General features: G+C 63.7%; 3 protein-coding genes across 6 annotated transcripts in view; 2 read left to right on the forward strand and 1 right to left on the reverse strand.

Moving 5' to 3' along the window:
* Positions 1-8329, reverse strand: part of AATK (apoptosis associated tyrosine kinase) — a 31709-nt gene extending 23380 nt beyond the window's left edge. For 2 of the 3 annotated variants that reach the window (XM_036910537.2, XM_036910536.2), the window contains exon 1: positions 7998-8329. In XM_036910537.2, coding sequence (XP_036766432.2) covers positions 7998-8078 — 81 coding nt within the window. In that variant the 5' untranslated portion in view covers positions 8079-8329. The remainder of the gene's footprint in view (positions 1-7997) is intronic. The other variant, XM_036910540.2, reaches the window with a different exon arrangement.
* Positions 1-22468, forward strand: part of NDUFAF8 (NADH:ubiquinone oxidoreductase complex assembly factor 8) — a 75428-nt gene that overhangs the window by 19471 nt on the left and 33489 nt on the right. The window lies entirely within an intron of this gene.
* PVALEF (parvalbumin like EF-hand containing) lies at positions 16160-19779 on the forward strand. The gene is made up of 5 exons (XM_057499547.1): positions 16160-16178; positions 17838-17961; positions 18138-18242; positions 18518-18633; positions 19376-19779. Exons 1-5 carry the CDS (start codon positions 16160-16162, stop codon positions 19777-19779), a joined length of 768 nt encoding a protein of 255 aa, XP_057355530.1.

Here is a 22468-nt window from a genome sequence, read left to right on the forward strand (position 1 = left end):
ACAGGGCCCACCAAAACCAGTCCTCTGGCAGGGCAGGCATCTGGGATGTCCCAGCCCCCGAGGTCCAATGGCCAAGAAGCCCCCAAGGGACGGCCGGCAGGGGTGGCTTGGTGAGTCTCGCCGAGAGCTGAGTGACACAGGCACCTCCCTGTCCCTCGCCCCAGGGCTGCTCCCCCAACTGACACACCGTCCCCTCTGCACGAACGCGCCTCCTACTTGGCCTCCAGCCTATCCGCCTGTCCTCCCGACATGCACGTCCCGAGGCCCGCACCCCGTGGAGCTCATGGACAACGCCCTGGGAGGGCAGGGTCTGCCCATTTTGTTCAGCTGGGACCCTGCCCTGACACCTCTAGCCACCAGGTCCCCAGAGGGACCGGAGCTAGATAAAGGAGTTCCTCTCGAGTGTGGCCTGGGGAGGGACCAGGGGACAGCAGCTGGGCAGGAGCGAGGGGCCACCAGGCTCACACTCTCCTGAGAGGAAGCCTACAGGTGCATGGCCAGACCCAGAGAGCACTGGGGACACACCTGGGCCAGTCAGCTCGAATTCAGGGCTGTCTGTCCCAGGAGGGAAAAGCACAGCAGAATCGGACTCCCGGGCGCCCGCTCCGGGCCCAGCTGCTAAGGGGCTGGCGGGCAGCCCGTCCCTAGCTTCCTGCCCACTTCACTGGGCAGACCGTGGGGCTGAGGCCGGCTGCAGAGGTGGGGCAGCCCGGGCAGCTGGGCCTCCGCCACAGGCAGGAACGTGCCCTGGGCGGGTCAGAAGGAGCCATGGCCCTACCTGCCTGCAGCAGGCCCCACCGCTCGGGCAGGGTGGCCCCTCCAGGCCAAGGGGCCCTGAGAGGCCCCCATGCCAGTCCAGGGGTCAGAGCGGGATCATCCCCCAGGCCACTCATCCATGGGGGCCAGAGAGTGCCTTTCCGGGGTGCCTGCCTAGGGCCAAGAACATGTCAGGCAGCTTCCTGGGATAAACAAAATGGCCCCGATCATGGGGTGCCGGTAAATATTGAACAGCCAGCTCTCTGGAAAAGAGAGAATGGGGGGTCCCAATGAGGCATTCACCAGCTTCTGGGGTGCATCCTCTCATGGGCCCAGCTCAAGCGCCAGCAACACCACTGAGCTCGGGGGCAGGAGAGAAGCATATAGGTGGTGCCAGCACAGAGGCCCCCACACGGCGGCCCACACGCAGACGGCTGCAGTGAAAACACAGCCATGCACACGGACAGACCGAGGGCTCGGTGTCGGACCACGCGGACGCCGCCACAGACAGGCAAGGGGAAGGCTGGCAGGCGCCCACAGGCAGCGCCAGCGCCAGGAAGCCCCCGGAAAGGCACTTGGTGGCGTCCGGTGGCTGGGAAGGCGAGTGAGGCTGCATACGCCACGTCCCCACGGCTACAGCGGAAAGGGGCCGACGCGCAGCACTGGGGACAGGGCTGCGTGTGAACCACAGGACCACGGCCAAGGCAGTCGGTAAAGCCGCCCAAGCCCCGGCCAGCCGTTCCCACCATGAATCCCGACAGGGCGCCTGGAGAGAGGCCTGCAGTTCAGTTCACTGATGAGGAAAGCGGATAGAGGAGCCGGAGTGGTCGGCCGGCCCGGGCGGGGGGGGGGTGGGGAGCGGCTGCCAGCACGTATGGGTTTCCTGGGAGACAAGACGCTCTAGAATTGTCTGTAGTGATGGCCGCCCAGCTGTGCCTGAAGACCACTGAAGCCTACACCCCACGTGGACGAACGGCAGGTCGTGTGAGTTGTCTCAGTAAAGCTGACAGACGGGCGGAGGCTCCCAGCGCGGCCCAGAGCTGGGCAGAAGACCCCGTCCGTTATAAAGTCACCGTGGCCCCCCCCGTGGACATGTACCCCTGCCCTCCCAGCGGCCCTGAGGCCGGACAGTGGCTCTCAGCAGGCCTGGCTGCAGAATCTGCAGGGCACGTGGCAAAACGGAAACACAGAGACCCTTGTTCAAAATATTCAGGAATTCTAAGAGAGTGTGAGCACAGCGTGATGCCCTGGGGGAGCCTCCCTGGAGCCGGACCCCCGACGTGGGATCCCCAAGGCACAGGACAGCGTCCTCAGCCCCATCCCACGGCAGCTTCAGCACAGGGGTGACCTCGGCAGAATGCAGGCTTGGGACCCTGCTCCCCTCTCTGGCCTGTCAGACAGACAGACAAGTTGTCTGCCTGGACAGCCCAAGGCCAGATGGCCAGGGCTGCCCAGTGCCATGTGTCCAAGTGGCCAGGTGGGTGGGGGCTACACGGCCCTTCCTCTGGGTTGGGAGGGGCACCACCACACCCTCGCCAGGGCCAGCAAGGCCAGGCCCTGTCACACCCACCTTGGAGGTGACTTGAGGGCTTTGCCCAGCCCTCCAGTCCATGGCCAGCGTCTTGCTGCCTCACCTCACACACCCTGTGACAGGTGACCCTCAGCCTGCCCTGAGCTGCCCACTGCAGGGCCAGAGCAGGGGCTCTGCCTCGTGACTACAAGCCCCCACCCCCAGGGCTGGCGTGGGAGGCGGGCTCCTGTCTCCCAGAAACCCCCACACACCTGGCTCCGGGTGGCTGCTTCCACTGCCGACCTAACCCGAGTGACACTCAAACACACCCCAGCCCCACTGTGGGGAATGTGGGCCCCTGGCCCTGGCCCTGGCGTAGGAAGGCAGGGGGCTTGGCATGGACACTGCCCACTGCGGTCACCCAGACAGGCTGCCTGGGAACTGGCGTGGCCTGTGTCCGCTGCCCTCATTTCCTCCCTGGCTTCCTCTGGGGTGAAGGGTGGGGGCAGGGGGGTAGAGGGCGGGGAAGCTTCAGGCCGTCGGTCCCGCTGGCCCTAGTTCCTCTGTGAGACACTGGCTGGGCCGGGGAGTGAGGCCCATCAGCGTCCAGCCTCTCCTGTGACACTGGACACACGTGCCCCCACCAGCTGTGTGGCTGCCTCCACCACACAGAAATGGAGGCCAGGGGGAAGGTGGAGGCCGGTGTGGCCCCAGACAAGGCCCCTCTGCTCAGAACCGCCCTGCAGGAGTGTCCTGAGGCAGCGGAAACATGCCGCACGGGGCTCAGCAACAGGCTGCAGTGTGTCACGGTCCGGAGGCCGGGAGTCCTCAGCAGGGCTGCGCCGTTCCAGGCTCCAGGGGAGGGGCCTCCCTGCCTCTGCCGACTTCTGGAGGCTGCAGGCGTCCCCTGGCTGGTGGCCGCACCCCTGAGGCCCCCAGCTCCATCATCACAAGCCTTTCCTCTCCCCAAACCCCTGTCTGCTCTCTCCCTAAGGACCCCAGGCATTGGGCCCTAACCCAGGATGGGTCTGAAACATCCTCAGAGACCCGATTTCCAAATGAGGTTCTGTTCTGAGGCTCCGGGTGGGCTTGACTCTTGGGGTTATGCTACTCCACCCAGCAGCCACAACACAGGGAAGATGGGGTGCTGGGGGAGCACCAGCTAGGAGATGGGCCGTGATGGCAGGTGGAGAGGTGGTGCGACCCACCCTGGGGAAGCCCCGTGGCTGGGTGCCAGCAGGGACTGCTTTTGAGAGCCAGCCTCTGGGAGGGATGCACATGCCCAGACACCAGGCCACCTGCTCAGGGCACAGACAGCCCTGCCCATGGAGACTCCAGGGTGGTTACCGCCCCTGACCAGTAGGGGCAGCTTGGGGCTGGGGACCAAAGGAGAGGTGGGGATCTGGCTCCTTCCCAGCCATGACCTTGACTCCCTGTAGTAGCCCATAGTGCCAGCAGGGGTCAATACCAGTACAGGGTCGGAGGCCTGATGACCAACCAGGGCTGGGTGGGGTGGGGCTGAAGCTGAGCAAGAGGTCAGGGCCATGAGCATGCTGGGCCCTGGGTAGGGCTGAGTGGGCCTCATGGGCTGAGACCCCCACAGATGAGGTGGCAGGGAATTGCACACAAAAGCCAGGGCACCAACATGTCCACTTCAAGTTCAACCAAGGCCAGGGAGATGGTCTGGCCTTGGAGGGACCAGGTCCAGGCTGGCCCCCAGCTCAGGCTCTGCTTGACAGGAGTAAGGGGTGCCCAGAGGGGGCAAGTGGGAGGTCACCTGGTGGGGGTCAGCGGTTCAGGAGGCCACCTCAGAGGGAACTGTGCCCCAAGAGCCCCCACGCCCAAGGAGGCATGCTCTAAACAGCTGGCTGTGCATTGCATTTGAGCACAAGGAGGGCGCATACGAGGGTCCATCTCCATGGGCAGGTGGTGTGCAAGGGTACTGTGCTGTGGTCGCCTGTGGGAGTGTGCACATGTATGTGCGTGCAAGGGATTGTGTGTGTTTATAGGTATCTTGTACACATGTGAATGCGTGTGACTGTACCTGTGCCAACATGTGTGTGTATCATGTTCACACATATGTGAGGCAGGTGAGTCTGTGTGTAAGCAGCTGCACAGGGGCTTTATGGGGACTCATGGGGGAAAGGCAACACCTGGCTTCCTAGAGAATGTGCTAGAATGCACAGAAACTGTCTCCCCTCACCTCCTGCCCAGAGGGAACCATGGCCTCCCACTCCCTCACTCCCACATTGGCCTACACCCCACAGGCAACCCCATGGCCAGCCTTTCTCGGGTGCAGGGAAGGAGTGCAGACCCGGAACCAGCCCCGGCTAGGGAGACGCCAGGCCCTGCGCTCAGCAGGCAGCCAGCAGTGGAGCACCACGTGCAGGACCAGGGAGCAGGACTCTGCAGCCTTCCCAAGCCCATTCCTGGGGTGCCCTCTTGGCCCGCAAGTCCCCAAGTGCCCCAGTCCTAGGCCAGGGCAGACGGTGTCCCACTGGAACTCCCTCCCTCTCCATGCCGCCTGCACAGACGCCTCCACCACAAGGCCCCGGGTACTGTGCACAGGTCCACACTGGGAAGCCAGCTCCCAGCCTGGGCGGCGTTGGGGGGGACATGCCATGAGCTGAGAGGTGGGGGGAAGGTGCAGGGGCTGCCTTGTCTGCCAAGAGCTTCCCCAGACTCCAAGTCCCACCGATGGGGGAATGGTGACCCCTGCCCCAGGGTCGGCCTTGCCTGGCACTGCCAGGGTGCTCTCCCTCGGTGCTCTATGTCACCAACCTTGCTGACCTTCACACGACCCTCAGGGGTGGGCACTGCGGTAATTCCCATCTTACAGTTTAGGGAACTGGGGCACAGAGAGGGCCACAGGGTCAGGGAGAGCTGGTCCACCACCAACTGCTAGGGTCCTGGGCGAGAAACCAGGGCCAGACGGTGACCTCACTCCTGCTCCTGGCTGGCAGCCTCGGCAGCTCCAGGCTCAGGGGCTCAAAGGCTAGCTGCCCAGAACCCACAGCACCCGGACTGAGGCCTGCACCTGCCATCCACCTGCCGAGGTACCTCAGGCCGCACCTGGTTGGCCGGAGGCCACAGAGGGTGAGAAACAAGGTCAGCCCCTGCCCTGGGGCACTCCAGTGGGAGAGAAGATTGCCACTCTCTGAAGGCCAAACCATTCCCTCCTCCCAGCTGGGCCCAGCTGCTCCTGACTCCCATGTGGCACCCCTCAGTTCTTGGCTTCCATGCCCCACCCATCTGGTTTCCCCAGGATGAGATTTCACAAATGCAGGGCTGAGTCTCAGAGAGGTTGAGTGACTGACCCAAGGCCACACAGCACTGAGGTCACAAGGCTTATATTGCCAAGAAATCTCCATGGTCACCCACATCCTGGGGAAGAGCTGGACCCCAGAGGGGGCAGCCTTTCCAGATGTTTGTCTTTTGGGGCCCATGTTTCCCCAGGAGCACACATGAAGGCTCCCTGCCCTGGCCACACCTGAGAGGTGGTGGTGGTCTGGGAAGGCATCGGCTTAGATAAGGCCTCTGCCCCAGGCCACACTGGAGTATGTGCCCACAGCCTGAGCCCCAGGCTCAGTCCCCTTCTCTAGACATACCTGTCACCATCACCACCCTCGGGTGGGGCCCACCACAGAGCCAGGCAGGATGCAGAGTCAGCCATGGGCGTCAGGACCTGGCCTGATGACTGGGAGGACCTCACACCCAGGGCCAGGCCCACAGCTGCGCCCCCTACAGACGCAAGCAGAAGCTCTCTCCCCTGTGGGGATGGAGAAAAGCCACCAGGCCACTGAGGCCTTGTCTTCCGTGAGCTTCCCCAGACTCCAAGTCCCACGGACTGGTCACCCCAGCCCTCCAGAGTAGAGGGTAGCGGTCCCTGTGTACAGAGTGCCATGTACAGAGTACACGGTCTCCCCAGGCACTGAGCCCTCCCCAGGGTCTGGGAACTATCCCATTTTACAGACAAGAAAGCTGAGGCTCAGGGGCATAGGTCGAGCAGAGGGACTCCGGGGTAGGATCCGGGCTCCCAATGCGGCGCTTAGCAGGAAGGCAGGCGGCCCCGCCTCCAGTCCTCCCCGGGGCCCATGTCCGGCCAGCACAGAGCCCCACGCCCTAGCTCATTCCCGACGTCCCCGTCCAGGCCAGCCCTGCCGGCAGTGGGGCACAGCCAGTGTTCCCCTCCACTCAACCCACGTTGGAGACCTCCCCTTGTCTCCTGACAACTTTTCCCCTCTCAGTCATCAAACTACACTTTATAATTACACTGACCCCATCTGTTTACACCAACACTTGCAAGAAGCCCAAGGCCCTGTTTTCTCTCTAACATGGGGGAAGAGTCTCGTGGCCAGGGCACACCTGGGTGCAGGCGTGGGAGGCGGGTGATTGAGCACCGCTCAGGCCAAGTGTGAGCCCCACAAGAGTGCACGAGGCGGCAGCCGGGGGGCCTCCCGCAGCCCAGGGCCAGTCCCGGCACACACACCATCCACCCTGCCGGCAGTCCCGAGGCCGGATCCCTGCCTCCCAGCAGGCAAGCTGCTTGGAGCACCCCCTGAAGCTCTTGGACTCCTGGCCCTAAAGGTGGTCGGGGCCTGGGGCTGCTCAGCAAGGCCACCGCCAACCCCCATCCTCAGGGCCCTGCCAGAGCCGCTGCCACCTGGATTCTGGTCCATCCAGGGTGACACCATGTTCTCCAAGCCCTGGGAGGTGCCTGGGAAGTCATGTCTGAGCCAGTGACTCCCACATCCTAAGCCCAACAGACAGACCTCCCATCAGCTCACCGTTCCTGAGGCAGGTGTCTTCAGACGGGGCCGTGCCCAGGGAGCCCCACGCATCGCTGCACACACTGGGGCTGCTCCAGGGAGGGGGACCCAGGAAAGCTTCCGTGTGTGCCCAGCTTTGTTTTGGCTGGAGCAGCCTGTGCCAGGGCCCCAGGGGCATGGGGGTGGGAATTGGGGCTTGGGGCCAGGACTCCAGGGCAGGGGTTCATCTCCCACTTGACCCAACAGGGGCCAGGCTCATGAAGACAGAGGGAGGAAGGCCTATCACTTCCTGGTGACAGGTGCCCCTGGCCCCTCTGCCCACCCCAGCTGCTCTCCGCTGCCAAGAGGGCAGGCAGCCGAGGGTAAACAGGCTGCGAGGCCACCAGTCCGGCAGGCTAGAGGCCTGGCCCTGGGTCCCCTGCAGCCTGCTTGGCAGTGCACCCCGGCCTCGCCCACTGTCTAGGAGGCCTAGGAACCCATCTCTGCTGAGTCTCTGCGCAGTGGGCTCTGTCCTGTGAGCCGGGCACTGCTCTCACCTCCCTGTGCAGGCTGCTGGGTGGCCAGGCAGGCTCCCTGGAACCGGCTCCCAGCCTGGGGAGGAGCCTCTCGCGCCTCCCGGGGCCCTCGGTCCAGGCCACTTCCTCCCTCGGACATCTGGGGCTAATGCAGGTCCTCCCGCCCCAGTTACCTGTGCCAAAGGGCCCACAGACACACAGCGGTGCCTCGGCTGCCCATGCCACCGCCAGAGGCCTCAGCTGTACGGTGCCAGCCCCAGGCCTTCCCGCCTCCGAAACCGGGGGCTTCTGGGGGTCCGGCCCCAGCCGTGCCTCTGCGGCTCCGCTCAGGGTGGGGAAAGGGTTAATTTCCATGCGAACTAGGAAACCGGCGCTCAGGAAGCACCGTGTCCGCAGTGGGGAGAAGCGGCGGCAGGGCAGGGCGCGGGGCGCAGCCGGCGGACTCACCGGGGTCGAAGTGCGAGCTGAAGGCGAAGCTGGGGTTGAAGAAAGACGACGACATGGCCGGGGCCGGCGGCGCGGCGGCATCCCCGGCGGCGCTGCGCTCAGGACGCCCGCGGCCCCGGCCTGCGCCGCGGCATCGCCGAGCGGCTCGCAGGTGCGGAGCGCGCCCTGCCTGCCGCGCCGCCCCCGAGCGCCCCTCCGCAGCCGCAGGGCCGGTCGGGCGCGGGGGTCGCGGGCGGCGCGGGCGGCGGCAGAAGAGGCGCCTCCGCCAGGCCGGCCGCGGCGCCGCGGGGCTCCCGGCTGGTGCAGTCCGAAAACACCGGCGGGAGCGCGCAAGGGGGGGCGCCTTCCCCGGCTGGGGGGACACGGAGGCGCGCGGAGCGGGGACCGGGTGGCCGTGGGGGCACTGAGGCGCGGGGGCGGGGGGCAGGGAGATGGGGGCACGGAGGCGCGGGGGTGTAGAGAGGTGGGGGTGCAGGGAGGCGGGGGTCACGGCGGTGCACGCGGGGGTGGGCACCGTGGCACGAAGGAGGAATGGAAAGCTCGCACGGGGAGGCTCGGAGGCGCGTCTGGGGCCACGCGCACGGGACTCGGGGCCTGGCCCGCGGTCTGCACACGCAGGCTTAGGAAGCAGCTCGGGTCAGCCCCCGCGGTCTTTGGGTGGCGACCTTTGAGAGGGGTTGGGGCTGGTTTTGCACGAGCCCACGCGCCTGTGCCTCGCTGCGACAACCGTAAAGTAGGCGGTCGCCCCCGCCCGGGAGTGAACAGCGCCGGCGTTTGGGGCTGCGCGGCCGCGCCGGCACCGAGGACCGTCCCCTCCCCGCCCGGGCGCCGTGCCTGCTGCGCCATTTTGCACTGATGCGGCGTCTGCCGGTGGGCGGTGCGGCCGCGCGCCCCAGAAGGCTGGGGACCGTCCCCTCCCCCATCCGTGGAGCCCGGGGAGTTACAGTGCAGCCGAGATTTGAGTTTTACGTGACTCAGGTCATAGTCCTTCATCCACCCATTCATCCTCTGGTCAGATGAGCAAAGCCCCTTGGCACGGCCCAGTTGGAGGGCAGGGGTTGTGGGAGCAGGAGGACCACCTACTTCCAGCAGGTGCCAAAAGGCTTTGGGGAGAGCAAGGATCGATGGGCCCCTCTGGGAGAGGGTCCCAGGATGCACCTTTTTTATTCCAAGCTGGTCCATTGTGTAGGAAGTCCTGCCAGTGGCAAAGCAAAAATCCCCCTCCTTTCCCCTCAGACCTTAGGGGGTCCCGGCTGAGGCCACACCCCCACCCCCAGGCCTGTGGAAGAGGCTGAGGCACCCTGAACCTTCTTCCAGGCTCTGATTGTACAGCCACTGCTCTCAGGAACTTTGCCCCACAGGACCCCGTGGAGGATGAAGGGGACACAGGTGGAGTGGCCAGTAGATGGCCTGGCCCATGACAGGCATTCGGTCCCCGGGGGCCAAGAGGGCCAGAGCCCACCAATGGCAAACATGGCTGAGGGCCGTGATGCAGGAGTGCGCCCAGTATGAGCAGCTGGGTCCATGACCCCCTCCCCACCCCAGAGGCAAGCTGAGCAGTGCGCCGTAGGGAGGGTCCTGCCTCTGCCCTCCAGGAAGGTGCCCCAGACGCCTGGACCTCAGTGCAGCCAGGGCGGCTCCGAGGAGACAGGCAGGGGAATGACCAGTGGCTCTAAGTTGCTTGTGTCCAGTCCCTCTATGCTGCCACAGCCAACCTCAGTGCCCAGGGCCAGAAGAAGCTGTGACATGGGTTTGCCTATGAACGCAGCACATGTGCACACACCGGCACACAAAGGGGCACACACGGTGTGGCTCCTGCCGCAGAAGGCGCATGCAGACAGTAGGCCAGATCTCCGGGGCTCTCGGCTTGTGTGTCCTCCTCCACGGCCCAGGCAGTAGGGGAGATCACTCGAGGCCCCAGGGCCAGCACACCCACCCCATTCTCCCTGCACACTGGGCTCCTCTGAGCTACCATCAGAGCCAGGAGTCCTGCTGCTCCCCAAGCAGGGTGACTGTCCAACTGTTCTTTGGATCGACGCCTCTCGCGTGCAGCCAGCCACCAAGCAATTACTGCTCACGGTGCTGTTGGGCAGGAAGGCTGGCACCGGCATTCAGGGGAGGGTCTGTTTGAAGGCATCTTGGAGTTGGGACGGGAACTGCTGTCTTCCAGGGTCCTCTGAGCCCAAGGCCCCTAGGTCAGCCGTGAGCCAACCCGCAGCTGGCATGAATGGGCAAAAGTCATGTGGAGGGCAGAGCTGAGCAGCTCAGGGCTGGCCACCTACAGGCTGGGCTGCATGGGGCTCTCTCCAGCCTTGGCACCTGAGGGCCAGTACCCCATCGTCTGAGAAAAGGGAGAGCAGAGAACCCAAGCCCTAGTGATAAAACCCCCCACATACCCTGGGCCACCCAGCCTAGCTTGTCTGGCACCCCTGTGAACAGGACGTGCAAGGGTGAGAGTGGGCAGGTGGACCTGCAGTCCGGGGGGGACCGGCAGTCGCTTCTGCCGGCTTCTGCCAATCCTGGGATGGCAACTGGTCACTGAAGACATGCCCCCACCCCCTGGCCTTGGGGGAGGCAGGGTTCCCAAAGCCCTCCACAGCCTGAGCAGCCCAGGCCTGACCGTGGTGGGGGCAGAGGAGCCGCACACCTGAGTGGCTGCTGCCTGGAGCACCGGCTGGTCTGGTCACAGTGTGTTTCCACCTGCAAAGGCCAGGCCTGCCGATTCCCTGGCTTCTCTACCACAGGACACAGTGCATCCTTGGCCCACAGAGATCTGACTGAGGCTGACCCGGAAGGAGCTGACCCTCGGGGGCCGGGCCTAGGTTGGGAGCCCGTCTGCTGTGGGGGCTGCAGGCCCCAGGACGGCAGGTCCCAGGGGCCGAGGGGCCGTGTCTTCCATGGGCAGGAGGAGCAGGGCGGGTGGCGTGGGGCAGGCCCAGACACAGGCACCGGTGCATGGCAGGCGGCCCCAGGGAGCAGGGCCCACCCAAGCCATGGCGGATCACAGTCTGTGGAAGGCACGGAGCGGGGACACCCGCTGCAGCACGGACGGGCCTTGGGTCCGTGCTCAGGGAAGAAGCCAGGTGTCAGCCCAGAGGCGCTGGGGGCCACAAGGCCTCCCTCCATGTGGGGTGACTAAGGGCTCTGGAATCAGACAGAGGTGGAGGCTGGACAGTCCCCGAAGCGCACTTTAAAAACATGCCTGGGTGCTCTAAAATGGCACACTTTATGGTATGTGGATCATATGTCCATAAAGCTGTCAGAAACAACCTTAGTAATCAGGGTAATATTTTAATGCAATATCTTAGTCAAAATTAATGAGAAAAATCCGTGATGAGCAACAGCACAGTTTTGATTCAAGGCAGGAGCAGGAACAGGGCTGAGCTATCTGGGTGCCTGAGGCCAGGACTGCTCACCTGCAGGCCCGGCACCCCTTAAATCTGCACCCTAGGGTAGCACCGTGGGTGGTGCCAAGAGTCTGGCCAGCCTCGGGGACACAGCTGCTTTGTGCCCTGGGATCTTCCGGACCCCTGGGGGAGCAGGCCCTCCCTGAGTCTATCCGGGGCCATCCCTGAGGCTCAGGGAGGGGCCTCAGTGACGAGGCCTGGGGCCGGGAGGCAGTGGGACAGAGCAGGGGGTCTCCAGGAGGGGCTGTGACAGTGTCCTGGGGCCGCTATAACAAATGATCACAAACTTGGGGGCTCAGAACAATAGGAATGTATTCTCTCTAGGCTGGAGGCCAGAGGCCTGAACTCCCCACAAGGCTCTGGGAGGACAGGTCCAGCCTCTGCCCACTCCTGTCGGCCCCAGGGTTCCCTTGGCCTACGGCATGGCAGCACGTCACTCCAATCTCTGCCCCTTCACGTGGTCTTCTCGTGTCTCTTCTCATAAGGAGCCACTCAGCGGATTTAGGCCCATCCTGATCCTGCAAAGACATCAACTTTACTTGGTCTTCTCTGCAAAGCCCCTATTTCCAGACAAGGTCCCATTCACAGGAACCAGGATCAGGACACGGACATATCTTTTGGGGGTTACCATTTGCCCCACTGCAGAGACAGATGACACAGGGGCAGGGGCAGCACCTCCAGGGTCCCTCCTGTGATAACGGTAACATCACCATTTCTGCTCCCAGGTGCTGGACACCCTGCTCCATTCCTTCCTGCCCCCTCCGCTGGAGGCAGCCTGGCCTGGAGGTGGAGGAGGGGCACAGGGCCCCTGTTGTACTCACATCCACCCCACCTGTGTGTTTGTGGGGGGAGCCTGCACAGCGGGAGGGCTGCCCCCACCTGCACTTGCCTGGAGATGCCCCCCACCCTTGCAGCTGTGCTCTGTGGGGTAGGGGCAAGGGGTCCCAGCATTCACCAAGAGGCCTCAGAAAGCAGGGTGCAGCCGCCAAGGGTACCTAGGCCTCCAGGAAAGGGAAGATGTCACCCACTGTTCTGAGCCAACCAGAGCCCCAGACCCCCCAATGGGACACACATGATCCGGGGGAGCCTGTGGCTTAAAAGGGCTCTGTCCTTAGGTAAAAACGGTCCCAGGAACAGAAGAGCTGATTCCTCTGTAGACCTCACGCTCTCATCCTGGGCCAGGACTGGCCTGCTACAGGCTTGCAGGGCTTGGAGGGGGTGTCGAGACGGCAGCAGGAGGACTGAGAGCCCCACGGCCCCTGCCCGCAGTTGCTCCAGGTGGGAGAAGGGCAGTGCCAGCCTCCACTCCTGGAGGGGGCAGAGCCTGCCGTGCTCGGGACAGCAGTGTCCCCAGAGCTGGGAGGTGGTCCCTGCGGCCCCTCCAGGCCAGCTCAGCCCAGAGCAAGGGCCCATGAGCTGGGGAGAGGGCTGCAGACAAAGAGGGTGGCCCCACTCTGGACAGAAAAGAAACCAGAGGGTCCACCCCCTTGGGGACCCACTGTCTGTCAGCTCAGGGCCAGTGCTGCGTCCAGGAGCTGGCCTGCCCACTCCCCACCCTCACCTCAGGGCCCAGGCAGGGGTGCACATGGGCAAGGCCTCCCTGTGTCCCTGGTAGGGGCAGGTGGAGGCGGGCTCAGCGTTGAGTGGCCACACTGCAGACCCTGAGGCAGTTTGATTCTTTTAGTTTTGTTGATTTATGCTTCATGAAATCATTGTTTGGGAGGGGGGTTGGGCAAACAGTGAAGGGGATCAAGGCGTGCAGTTATAAAATGAATTAAGTCACAGGAATGAAAGTAAAGCATAGGAAACACTCATATCTTTGTATGGTGACAGATGGTGACTGCACATACCATGGTGAGCGTTTCCTAATGTATGTAATTGTTGAATCCCTATGTTGTACACCTGAAAGCAGTAAAATATTATGTATCAACTGTACTTCAATAAAAACAAATAATACCATAGTGTGGTGAGTACAAGAATAGTTTTTTGTGAACGATGACAAAGCTGACCTATTTAAGCGTGCAGTGCACCGATGTCTTCAAAATAAGATGGATTGATGGATGGATATGCAATAAAGCAAATAGAGCAAAACATTATAGAGTCTAGAAAGAAGCATTGTTCCCACTAGTGCATTCACAATGCTGTGCAACCATCACCACTTCGTTCCAGAACATTCCCATCACTTGAAAGTCAAACACCAACCCCCTCCAACAATCACCCCCATCACCTCCTCCCCAAACTCCCTTAAGTTATTAGTCTGCTTTCTGTCTCTGTGGCCAAGTCTGGGTATTTGACACACATGGAATCGTTACGCTCTAAGGCCCTCTGGTTTCTTTCGCTCAGCATAAGGCTGTGGGGTTCATGGAGTTGCAGGTGTCCGCATGGCCCTCCCTGCAGGGCAGGCTGATATTCCCGTGTGGATGCACATGTAGAATGGACATCAGTGCTGCCTCTTGGGGACCAAGTGTGATTCAATTTGCATAAAATACCCAAAATCAGCCAACCCGCAAAGACAGAAGCAGACTGGTTGCAGGGTGAGTGGACATGCAGGGAGACCGCAGGGCATGGGGCGTCCAGGTCACTGACTTGGTGAACGAAGCCGAGGAACAGGAGACACTCTCACTTGGACAGAGACGCACATTGAAATAGCGTCTTTTGATAAAAATGTTGGGCTCTGCTCTGTAGGGGACGGCCTTTGTCTTCTCACATGCCTGAAGGCAGCCCCGGAAAGCACCAGCCTGAGAGCAACCGGTGCCGTCCTTGGACGTTATCTGCCCACAAAAACATATCTTGTCCTCGAAGACGAGCCAAGACTCCTCACTCTGAAAATAGGGAGACCTTGAGGACGTGTGAAAACACCGCCTCTGCTTACCAGGCAGCTTCTAAGAAAATCACCAAGGTGCTCTGGCCTGCCCCCCCTGAGAAGGGAGAGATGAGTACAGCACTTGGCTGAGGTCCGAGAAAGGCAGTGTAAAAATAAGGTGCTGCGCCACTTCGGGGCTGCAGCCATTGTCTGTCTGTCTGTGTCTGTTTTTTTTGTTCTCTCATTTTACCCAAAGAAGATGTGCAGCACACTACATCTGGCGCCCAACGTGGGGCATCTTCTCAGAGTGATTTGTATATTTATTCAGCTCCACGCCTCCCCTTCGGGACTGTTTGACGTCGACGGCAGGCACGGTCACTGCTCAGGGTCCAGCAGCAGGGGGCCAGTTGAGGAAGGTACTAGAACATCCTTAGCTTGTCAGCCTAAGACAGAGCCATTTACATCATAGCCTCGCAGGCTTGGTGACATGTGACAAACCTTCACACGGAGAAGGGGGACCTCAGTGCTGCCTCACTGCTGCACGAAATGACAAAGGGCAGAGGGCTGCTGGTGGCTGGGCTGGGAAGTGGCTGCCCGGATGCCCTGCACTGTCATGCTTGGGGCCTGAGGTGGACAGGCAGGGAGGGTCTCCCTCCAGGCACGCCATGGCTGGGAGGGCTCTTGGCCTCCTCTCTGGTCCCCCATTCTCACCCTGGTGACCACTCCGTGAGGACCCCGCCCAGGGTCTCACAGTCCTGCTCCCTGTGCCCTAGGAGCCTTCCAGGCCTGTCACACACCATCCTTAGGGTCAGCCCTGGCATGGCTCCCCTAGGGGCAAAGGACAGCCCAGTGGCTCACCTCGAGGGGCCCGTTGTCCTCTGAGGCTTCTTGGACACGAAGGCCAGCCTGTGCCCTCTGGGGGACCCTCTCCTGGCTGACCATCTCTGGGACCACCACATCCCCACCCCGTGAGGCCAGCAGGCAGGGGAACCTCAGGCGATAGACAGAAACTCTACCCGCCCGCCAGCACCGCCCCCCTTCCCGACCATGCCCTTGCTCGGGGAGGCCAGGTTCCCCCGAAGGCCAGTGTGCGCAGCTGGGTGGATGCACCAAGTGCCAGCGAGCCCCTGGGGGCAGCCTGCGCCAGGATGGAGTGCGGGGAGGGGCTGGGGGACAGGGGCAGCCCTAAGCTATAAACAGGTTGAACAACTCCGCGTATAAAAGCTGGAGCCCACACAGACTCTCAGCACCCCAGCCTGACCAGCCTCCCCAGAGCCCTCGAAGGAAGCCTGGCAGAGGTGAGTCCTGCCTGGGGAGAGGTACGCTGGGTGGGGCCGGAGCTGCCAAGCTGCACGGCAGGGGCTGGGGCAATGAGGGGAGGCCCTGGGGCCTCCCAAAGAGGTCCAGGGGAGACAGGAAGAGGAGGAGGAAGGGGAGCCGCGCCCACAGGCAGCTGCGTGCCCAGGTCTGGGTGCACGTCTAAGGGGGACAGTGCCAGGCGGATGGGTGGTGGCTGGCAGAGCAGAGCACCCAAGGTCAAAGGATCTGGCAGCTCTGGTAGGCCCCCTGCGCTGGCCCTGGGGCCCCTGCGCCCAGCCCCATGGGCCCCCTGCCACCATCACCCCCTTCCCACCTCCCACTGGTCCATAAGGCATTTTTCCTTGTCTCAGCGTCTGAACCGGGTGATCTGCCGGCAGAAGCTGGCCTGTGGGTGGGCGGAGGGCTCCGGGGCAGCGTGGGGAGGTTCCTGCCAGCACTGGGTGCTCAGCACACGGCCATGCCAGCAACATGTTAGGGCCTGGGGTTCTTAGCCTTAAAGTTCCAGCAAATTTGTGTGTGGAGAGTGATGAGGTGGGGGTAGGGAGGGGTGGGGCCCTTCCAGGCACTGGGGGCTCCCAGGAGGCCAAGGGGGCTGCAGGGCCGGGTTGTGTGGTCCGCCACCGACTCGGGCCATGCCGGCCTCACTCTGGGGTGAGTGAGACTCCATCCCAGGTCCCGAAATAGCTATAAATAAACCAGCAACAGCCCAGGACCGCAGGCCCTGCCTACCCCACCTCCAGCTCCGGCGTCAGGTTCCCCTGCCTTCATGGGGGTGCCCCAGAGAGCAGTGGGGTGGACACGGGCGGTGAATGGCACGGCCCAGGGCACCCACGGCACTCTGCAGACAGGATGTTGGCCTCTGACTCTACCAGACCTGGCCTGGAATTTGGCCCTGTCCCCCCTCCATAAAGCAGTGACACTGGCCGCTGGCAGGGCTGAGCAGCAGGCGGGCTGCCCGTCCCCCCAGAATGCACTTTCCAGACTCCAGGGTGGGAGGGGATCAGCGTCTCAGCCAGGATGTAGGGTGGTAGGGCCTGCCCCTGGTCCTTGCTTGAGCCCTCCTCCAGGGCTGGCTGCAGGAGTGGGCCATTAGGGGTGCCTCGTGGGGAGCCCTGCTCCAGGCCCCCGCAGGGCCCTAAGCCCTTTCCCCACCTCCCTCCCCTCACGGCTCCTCACACACGCTGTAGAGGGGAAGGGTGGGCAGGGCTCTGCCCCTTTCCCAGTGAGGAGCCTGAGGCCCAGAGCAGCCGGCCGGCGGGTCCAGGGCCAGGAGGCAGGTCCTGGCCAGGGGCTGTATCAGCATCGCCCCTGCTCCCCCAGGACACTGGGTGGGGTACAGCCTTTGACTGGTGGCTTTTCCACTGGGAGAGGAGCAGAGACACCTCCAGCCACTGCCCAGCTCTGCTCAGGACCCACGGGCCACGGGGCTGCCCTTCCTGGTGCAGGAGCACGTTCAAGAAAGCTCCACCACCCTGTGAACTTTCAAAAAGGCCAAGGAGCCTCTGAAACAGCTGTTTTGCCACAAAACCCAGAACCCACCCCCACAGGATGGACCAGTCCTTGTCTGCTGGCCCCTTGGGCTGTGTCCAGACCCCCACCCGCCTGGCTGGAGTCCAGGCCAGCCTTGGTGGCCGCTGACTGACGCCAGCTCTCTGTGAAGTGGAGACAGCGATGCACTCCCCCCCCACAGGGGCTGTGGGCAATGCCTGGAAGGGGGCCGTGGTCCTGCCCAGGCAGTGTCTGTGCCTCACGCAGCCCAGGGCCAGCTGGAGACCGGCTTGCACTCGGCACACATCATAGTGCACAGCACACCTGGCACTGGGCTGATGGTCCAGCCAAGGCGACCGAGACCTGCCGGGCCAAGCACCTTGGCCCCGAGTCACGGTGGAAGGAGGTGGTACTTCAGGTGACCGGGAAGGCTTCCCAGAGGAGGCAACTCCAAGTGGCCCTTGACAGGACAGAGAGAACCTCTCCCACGGTGTTGGGGAACCAGAGAGCTGCCACCTTGGCCTCTTCTGAGCAGGGTGAGGGGCCTGGTGCCGTGACTCCCCTTCGGAGCCTCAGGCCTCCCCTCTGTGGTCCAGGAAAGTACCTCAGGGTACCTCCTCTGGGGCCCTGGGCGCAGGGGTCTCTGCAATGCCAGACATCTTGGGTGCTGGGCAGCTGACCCCTCCAGTACCTTCTGCAGCCTGAGGGCAGCTGGAAGCCCAGTCTGGGCCCCTCGGGCCCTCACTCAGGGGCAGCAGTCAGCTCTGGGCAGAGCCCCACCCTTGCCATGTATCAGCCAAGCCAGCTCCCTGTCCACTGCAGAGCCAGGATGGACGAGGACTTCTCAGATGAAGAAGACGGCCTTAGCCACGGGCACGTCCCTGTTGGACACGGACATATTGCTGCGGCCCATGGACATGAGGCACCCTGGGACAGCCTCCCCCGAGCCCCCAGGCACACGCCCCTGCCCTGGCCCAGCCGTGGCCAAGGAAGCAGTGGGCACAGGAGCCCGTTCCTTGGGGTGGGTGGCTCAGGATGCACAGGGGGAGTGTCAGGGCCTAGCCCCCACCCCAGGGCAGGAGCCCCCTCCTGGGCTTGGTGACCTGTGCCTGGCTGTCCCAGGCTCCTTCAACTCCAGGCCTCTGGGAAGCTGGACAGTGCCACTCACCGGGCCTTCCAGACCCTGGACAAGGACAAGAGCGGCTTCACTGAGTGGAGTGAGGTCAAGTACCCGCTCCTGGCCGGGAGTGGGCACCTCAGGCTCTGAAACCCTGCCCCGTCCACAGCCACCACTCCTACCCCATTAGACCTCACACCCCACATCGGACCACCAGCTGGCCAGAGACAGGGTCCGGGTCCACGGCATGGGGCCCAGGCCCTGAGCCCCCTCTTCAGCTGGGCCCGTCTCCCCACCTGCAAAGTGGGCGGTGAGCACCTTGTGAGCCGTTGGGTACCAGCCAGACGCCTCCTCAGCTCTGACCCAAGCCCACCCCTGACCCCAGGGACCTCCCGTCCACTGATCCCAGCAGCACGGCGGTCACTCCACTGACGGATGGGAAGGCTGAGGCCGTGGTCCAGGCAGCCAACATGGACGGGGTTGGGAGGGTTGACTTTGAAGGTGGGGCAGGGGAGCGGGGCACCTCTCAGAACCTTCCTGACCCTGACCCCCAGGAGCCCACATTGTATCATCTGTGCAGCGCTGAGTAGGCGCTGTCATCCTCGGAAGTCACAGCCTCCTGTGAGCTTCCCCAGCTCGCAGATGGGGACAGTGAGTCTCAGGGATGCAGAGCCTGGCAGGGTGTGTCACTGGGCCACAGGAGCCGCTGCGGGTTTCTGAGCAGAGGAGAGGTGGCCTGAGCCAGCTTTGGGGAAGGGCAGCTGGGCACCATGGGCCGTGGGGTCAGGGGTGGGTTTCTGAGGGGTGTCCGAGGTGCCAGTCAGCCGTGGGCCAGTCCTTAAGTCTGGGGCTGCAAAGCCTGACTGGAGAGGTAGCCTCGGGGCTTAAAGGGGGCGGCGTGGGTGAGGGTCTGTCCAGGACTCACAGCCCAGCCTCTCGTGCCTCGGTTTCCCCAGAGAAAGGCAGGCCACAGGAGTACCTGCTCAGGAGGCTCTGGAGGGAATGCCTGAGGGTCCCTGCAGGGACACGTCTGTCCCAAGCCCCCAGGCGGGCCGTGGCACAGAGCACACAGCAGTTGTAGGTAGGGGCAGCACTCCACCCAGGGCCCAGGAGGGCAAGACGAAGGCCCCCTGGACTTTGGGGTCCTCCTTCATAAGAGGGAACACCGCACTCCATTGGGCCTGCAGGGCTCAGGGGGCAAAAGCCAGGGGATTACTTACTAGAAATCTGTCTCTTCCTTTAGAATTTTCTGAATTGCTTGAAAAGGAGAAAATCCCAAGGAAAGAGTGGGCCCACGGCCAGCCCGGCCCAGAGAGCGTCCCCGGAGGAGCCTGCGGGACACACAGGCCGTCCAGGAGGCCACGGGGGTGGACGCAGCTCGAGCCAGGAAAATGGAAGGGAAACAACACTAAAGAAGCGACACAGCCCGTGCGTTTGTGGGGGGGGGGTAGCCAGGGGTGCGTCCACCCGGCCCCCAACCCCTCACGGGTCCGGGCTGACGCTGCGGGCCCCCTTGCCCAGCACCAGCCGGCCTCTGCTCTTGCCTGGGGCCTGCACAGCAGCCGGGCGGGCTCAGACGGGTCCCCCTGTGCCCCAGGCTTCGCCCTTGCCTCCTCCTCCCTCCCTCAACGCCCCACTTCTCCCTAAGCTCTTCCGGGAACAAGCCCCTCCCCGCGCCTCCCACACCTGCCACCTGGCAGGCCCCGTCCTGAGGTTTAAGCGGCCCCTGTGCAGCGGCAGCTCCCCCCACCCTCCCGGCCCGCCGCCCCTGCCCGTTCTGGCTGCCCGACGCCGTTCCACCGCACACTCGATGGAGCTGAGCCCTGGCCGCCCGCCGCCCGCGGCCCTCCCTCCACTACAGCCGCGTCGCTCCTGGGCTGCCCAGGCCAGGGGCCTCGCGGTCACCAGACGGTGTTGGCGGCACTGCCCCCTTGATGCTGGGCACAGGTCTTTGTGGGAGCCCGGGACCCCCCCAGGCCTCTGCACCTGGGTGTTGGGGGCAAGCAGAGGGGCGCATGTCACCTATGCTGTGGTCACAGGACGCGGGGCCCCTCCTCCAGCTGCCACATGGGCTCCAGACCCTCTAGGATGTTGGGGCCAAAGGTGGCTGGATCGCCCCAGGAGTGAAGGCGCAGCCCCTCAGGAGTGCCCCTGGCTGCTACAGGGCAGGCGAGCGTCCGCAGGGCCCACTTGCAGCAGCTTGAGCCCCTCCCCGCCGAGCGCCGTCCTTACCGCCTCTTTCACACCCACCCGTGTGGTGAGCCCACGGGCTGCTCTCAAGATGCACCCAGAGCCCCCTCCCTGCACCAGCCCGGCCACCACCACCTCCTGCCCGGATGGCCAGGGCCCCTGAACTGACCTCCCTGTCTCCACATCCTGCATCCTGACAGTTGGCTCTCGACACAGCAGCCAGAGAGGGCCTTTTAAAATCAAGTCAGACCCACTGCTCCGCCCAGAGGCACCCGGAGGTCCCCTCTCCCAGTCAAGCCAAATCCTTGGCATGCCCCCCGCCCTGGCTCCCCCCATTCGACCTGATCTCAGATCCCCCGGCCCTGCTACAGCCGCACTAGCCCCCTCACTGCCCCGCCCCAGGACCTTTGCACGGCAGTTCCCAGGCCTGGCACGTGCTTCCCTAGATTTCTGTGTGACTAGCTCCCTCTTCTCCTCGGTGTTTCCCTCAAACGTCACCTCCCAGAGGGGTCACTCTACCCACCAGGTCACAACGTGCTCACCTTGCTGAGCACCCTGCCCTCTCCGTGGTGGCTCTGTGTCCCTGCAGCATACCCCATCCCCTGGCTACTACACCATGTGGTTTTGTTTTTTTACAGTGTTTATTGTGAGTAAGCAAAGCACTGAGGACACAAGATGGGTTCAGAAACCCCAGGAAGGCCCTGAGAGGCAAGTCCCTGTCAGGTGCTTGGCAGTAGGTAATGGCGGCTGAGGCCAAGCAGCTGAGGCAGGCACCTGGCCCCCTGGGTGTTCAGTACCTGGCAGGGAGGAGGGCTTTGGTCGCAGCTCCTGTGGGCCTAGGAGGGCAGACAGGAGAGCCGGGCCAGTCCCCAGAGGCACAACCCAACCCTCCCTGTGGGCCGGGGCCCGGGCCTGCTCCCTGCCTACTGCCTGGTTTTGCGCTGACTTAACCAGAGGGTCACAGGAGGGCCGACAGGAAGGAGCTGGCAGACAGGCCACGCCAGCCCTGCATGGAGAAATCTGCGTGGCTCCCACCACCAGACGTGGTGCCCAGGTGCCCAGAGGGGCCAGCTGGTAAGCACACAGCTCTAAACGGATGTGTACCTCCTAACACCCTGGACACGCAGGCCGGAATGCGGCTTCCGAGCGAGGTGGGCGCTGCACGGTCACGGACAAGTGGCATCCTCTGCTGGAGCGGCAAGGGTGGGGGAGAGATCAGTGAGGACAGGACGACTCGGAACCACGGACCGACCGGCTGTGAGCCAGAAGATGGCCGCATCTGGCACAACACCCGGTGGGCACTTAGCAAAACCGGCCACATGCTGGCCTGGAAGCGAGTCTCCGTAGAAGCAAACGGTTGGAATAACATGGGACGCATCTTCTGACCGTGGGAAGGTTAGGAATCAAGAACAGAAGGACAGAGACACAGTGCAGATCTGAACAGGCACTCTCCTGGTGGAGGCCGCCCCAAGCCCTGGCCCGGGGCCGCCCGTCCCCATCTCTCTGTGCTGGGAACTTGGGAAAGATGGTCAGAGGCCAGCCTGGCACTCAGAGGAGCTGGCAGAGGCCCGGCTGGCCGAAGGGTGGGGCTGGGACAGGCTACAGGCCCAGTGGGGAAGGGGCTCTGGCACAAGCTGGCCCCGAGGGGACACAGGTGGGGGCCAGTAGAGTTTTGGGCAACTGAGGCAGCCCCTCTGGTGTGCTGAGCAAGCCCCCTCCTCATCTCAAGCCCCACGACGGAGTCCCAGCTGGGGCTGGAGGGGCTGTGAGGCTTCCTCTCGCACGGTCATCTCATGGCGATGAGACGGCCGTGAGGGCGGGGACGTGGAGCGCGCACATGCACTCTGCCCGGGCCAGGCCAGGCACTCCCTCCAGCCATACTTCCGTTTCTGGCTCTGGCCCAAAAGAAGGAAAAGAGCCTCCTGTGCAGGAGGGGCCCGGCCCCCACCCCCCACTCCAGGGCAGGGGCTGGGGTGAAAGGGCCCTGCATGCAGGTCAGCACTGCTGCAAGCTGCTCAGGCCCACGAGGAGTCTGCCAAGGCCCTTCCTGGCCCCGCGGCACTGGGGCTGAGAGTGGCTGCTGTGGGACACACTGCGAGAGCCCAAATCCCCCCGGGGCGGACGGTGGGTGCAGGAGGGGCTCCGC

The sequence above is a fragment of the Manis pentadactyla genome, chromosome 4, assembly GCF_030020395.1.
Source record: "Manis pentadactyla isolate mManPen7 chromosome 4, mManPen7.hap1, whole genome shotgun sequence".
In the NCBI taxonomy this organism is placed as follows: Eukaryota; Metazoa; Chordata; class Mammalia; order Pholidota; family Manidae; genus Manis; species Manis pentadactyla.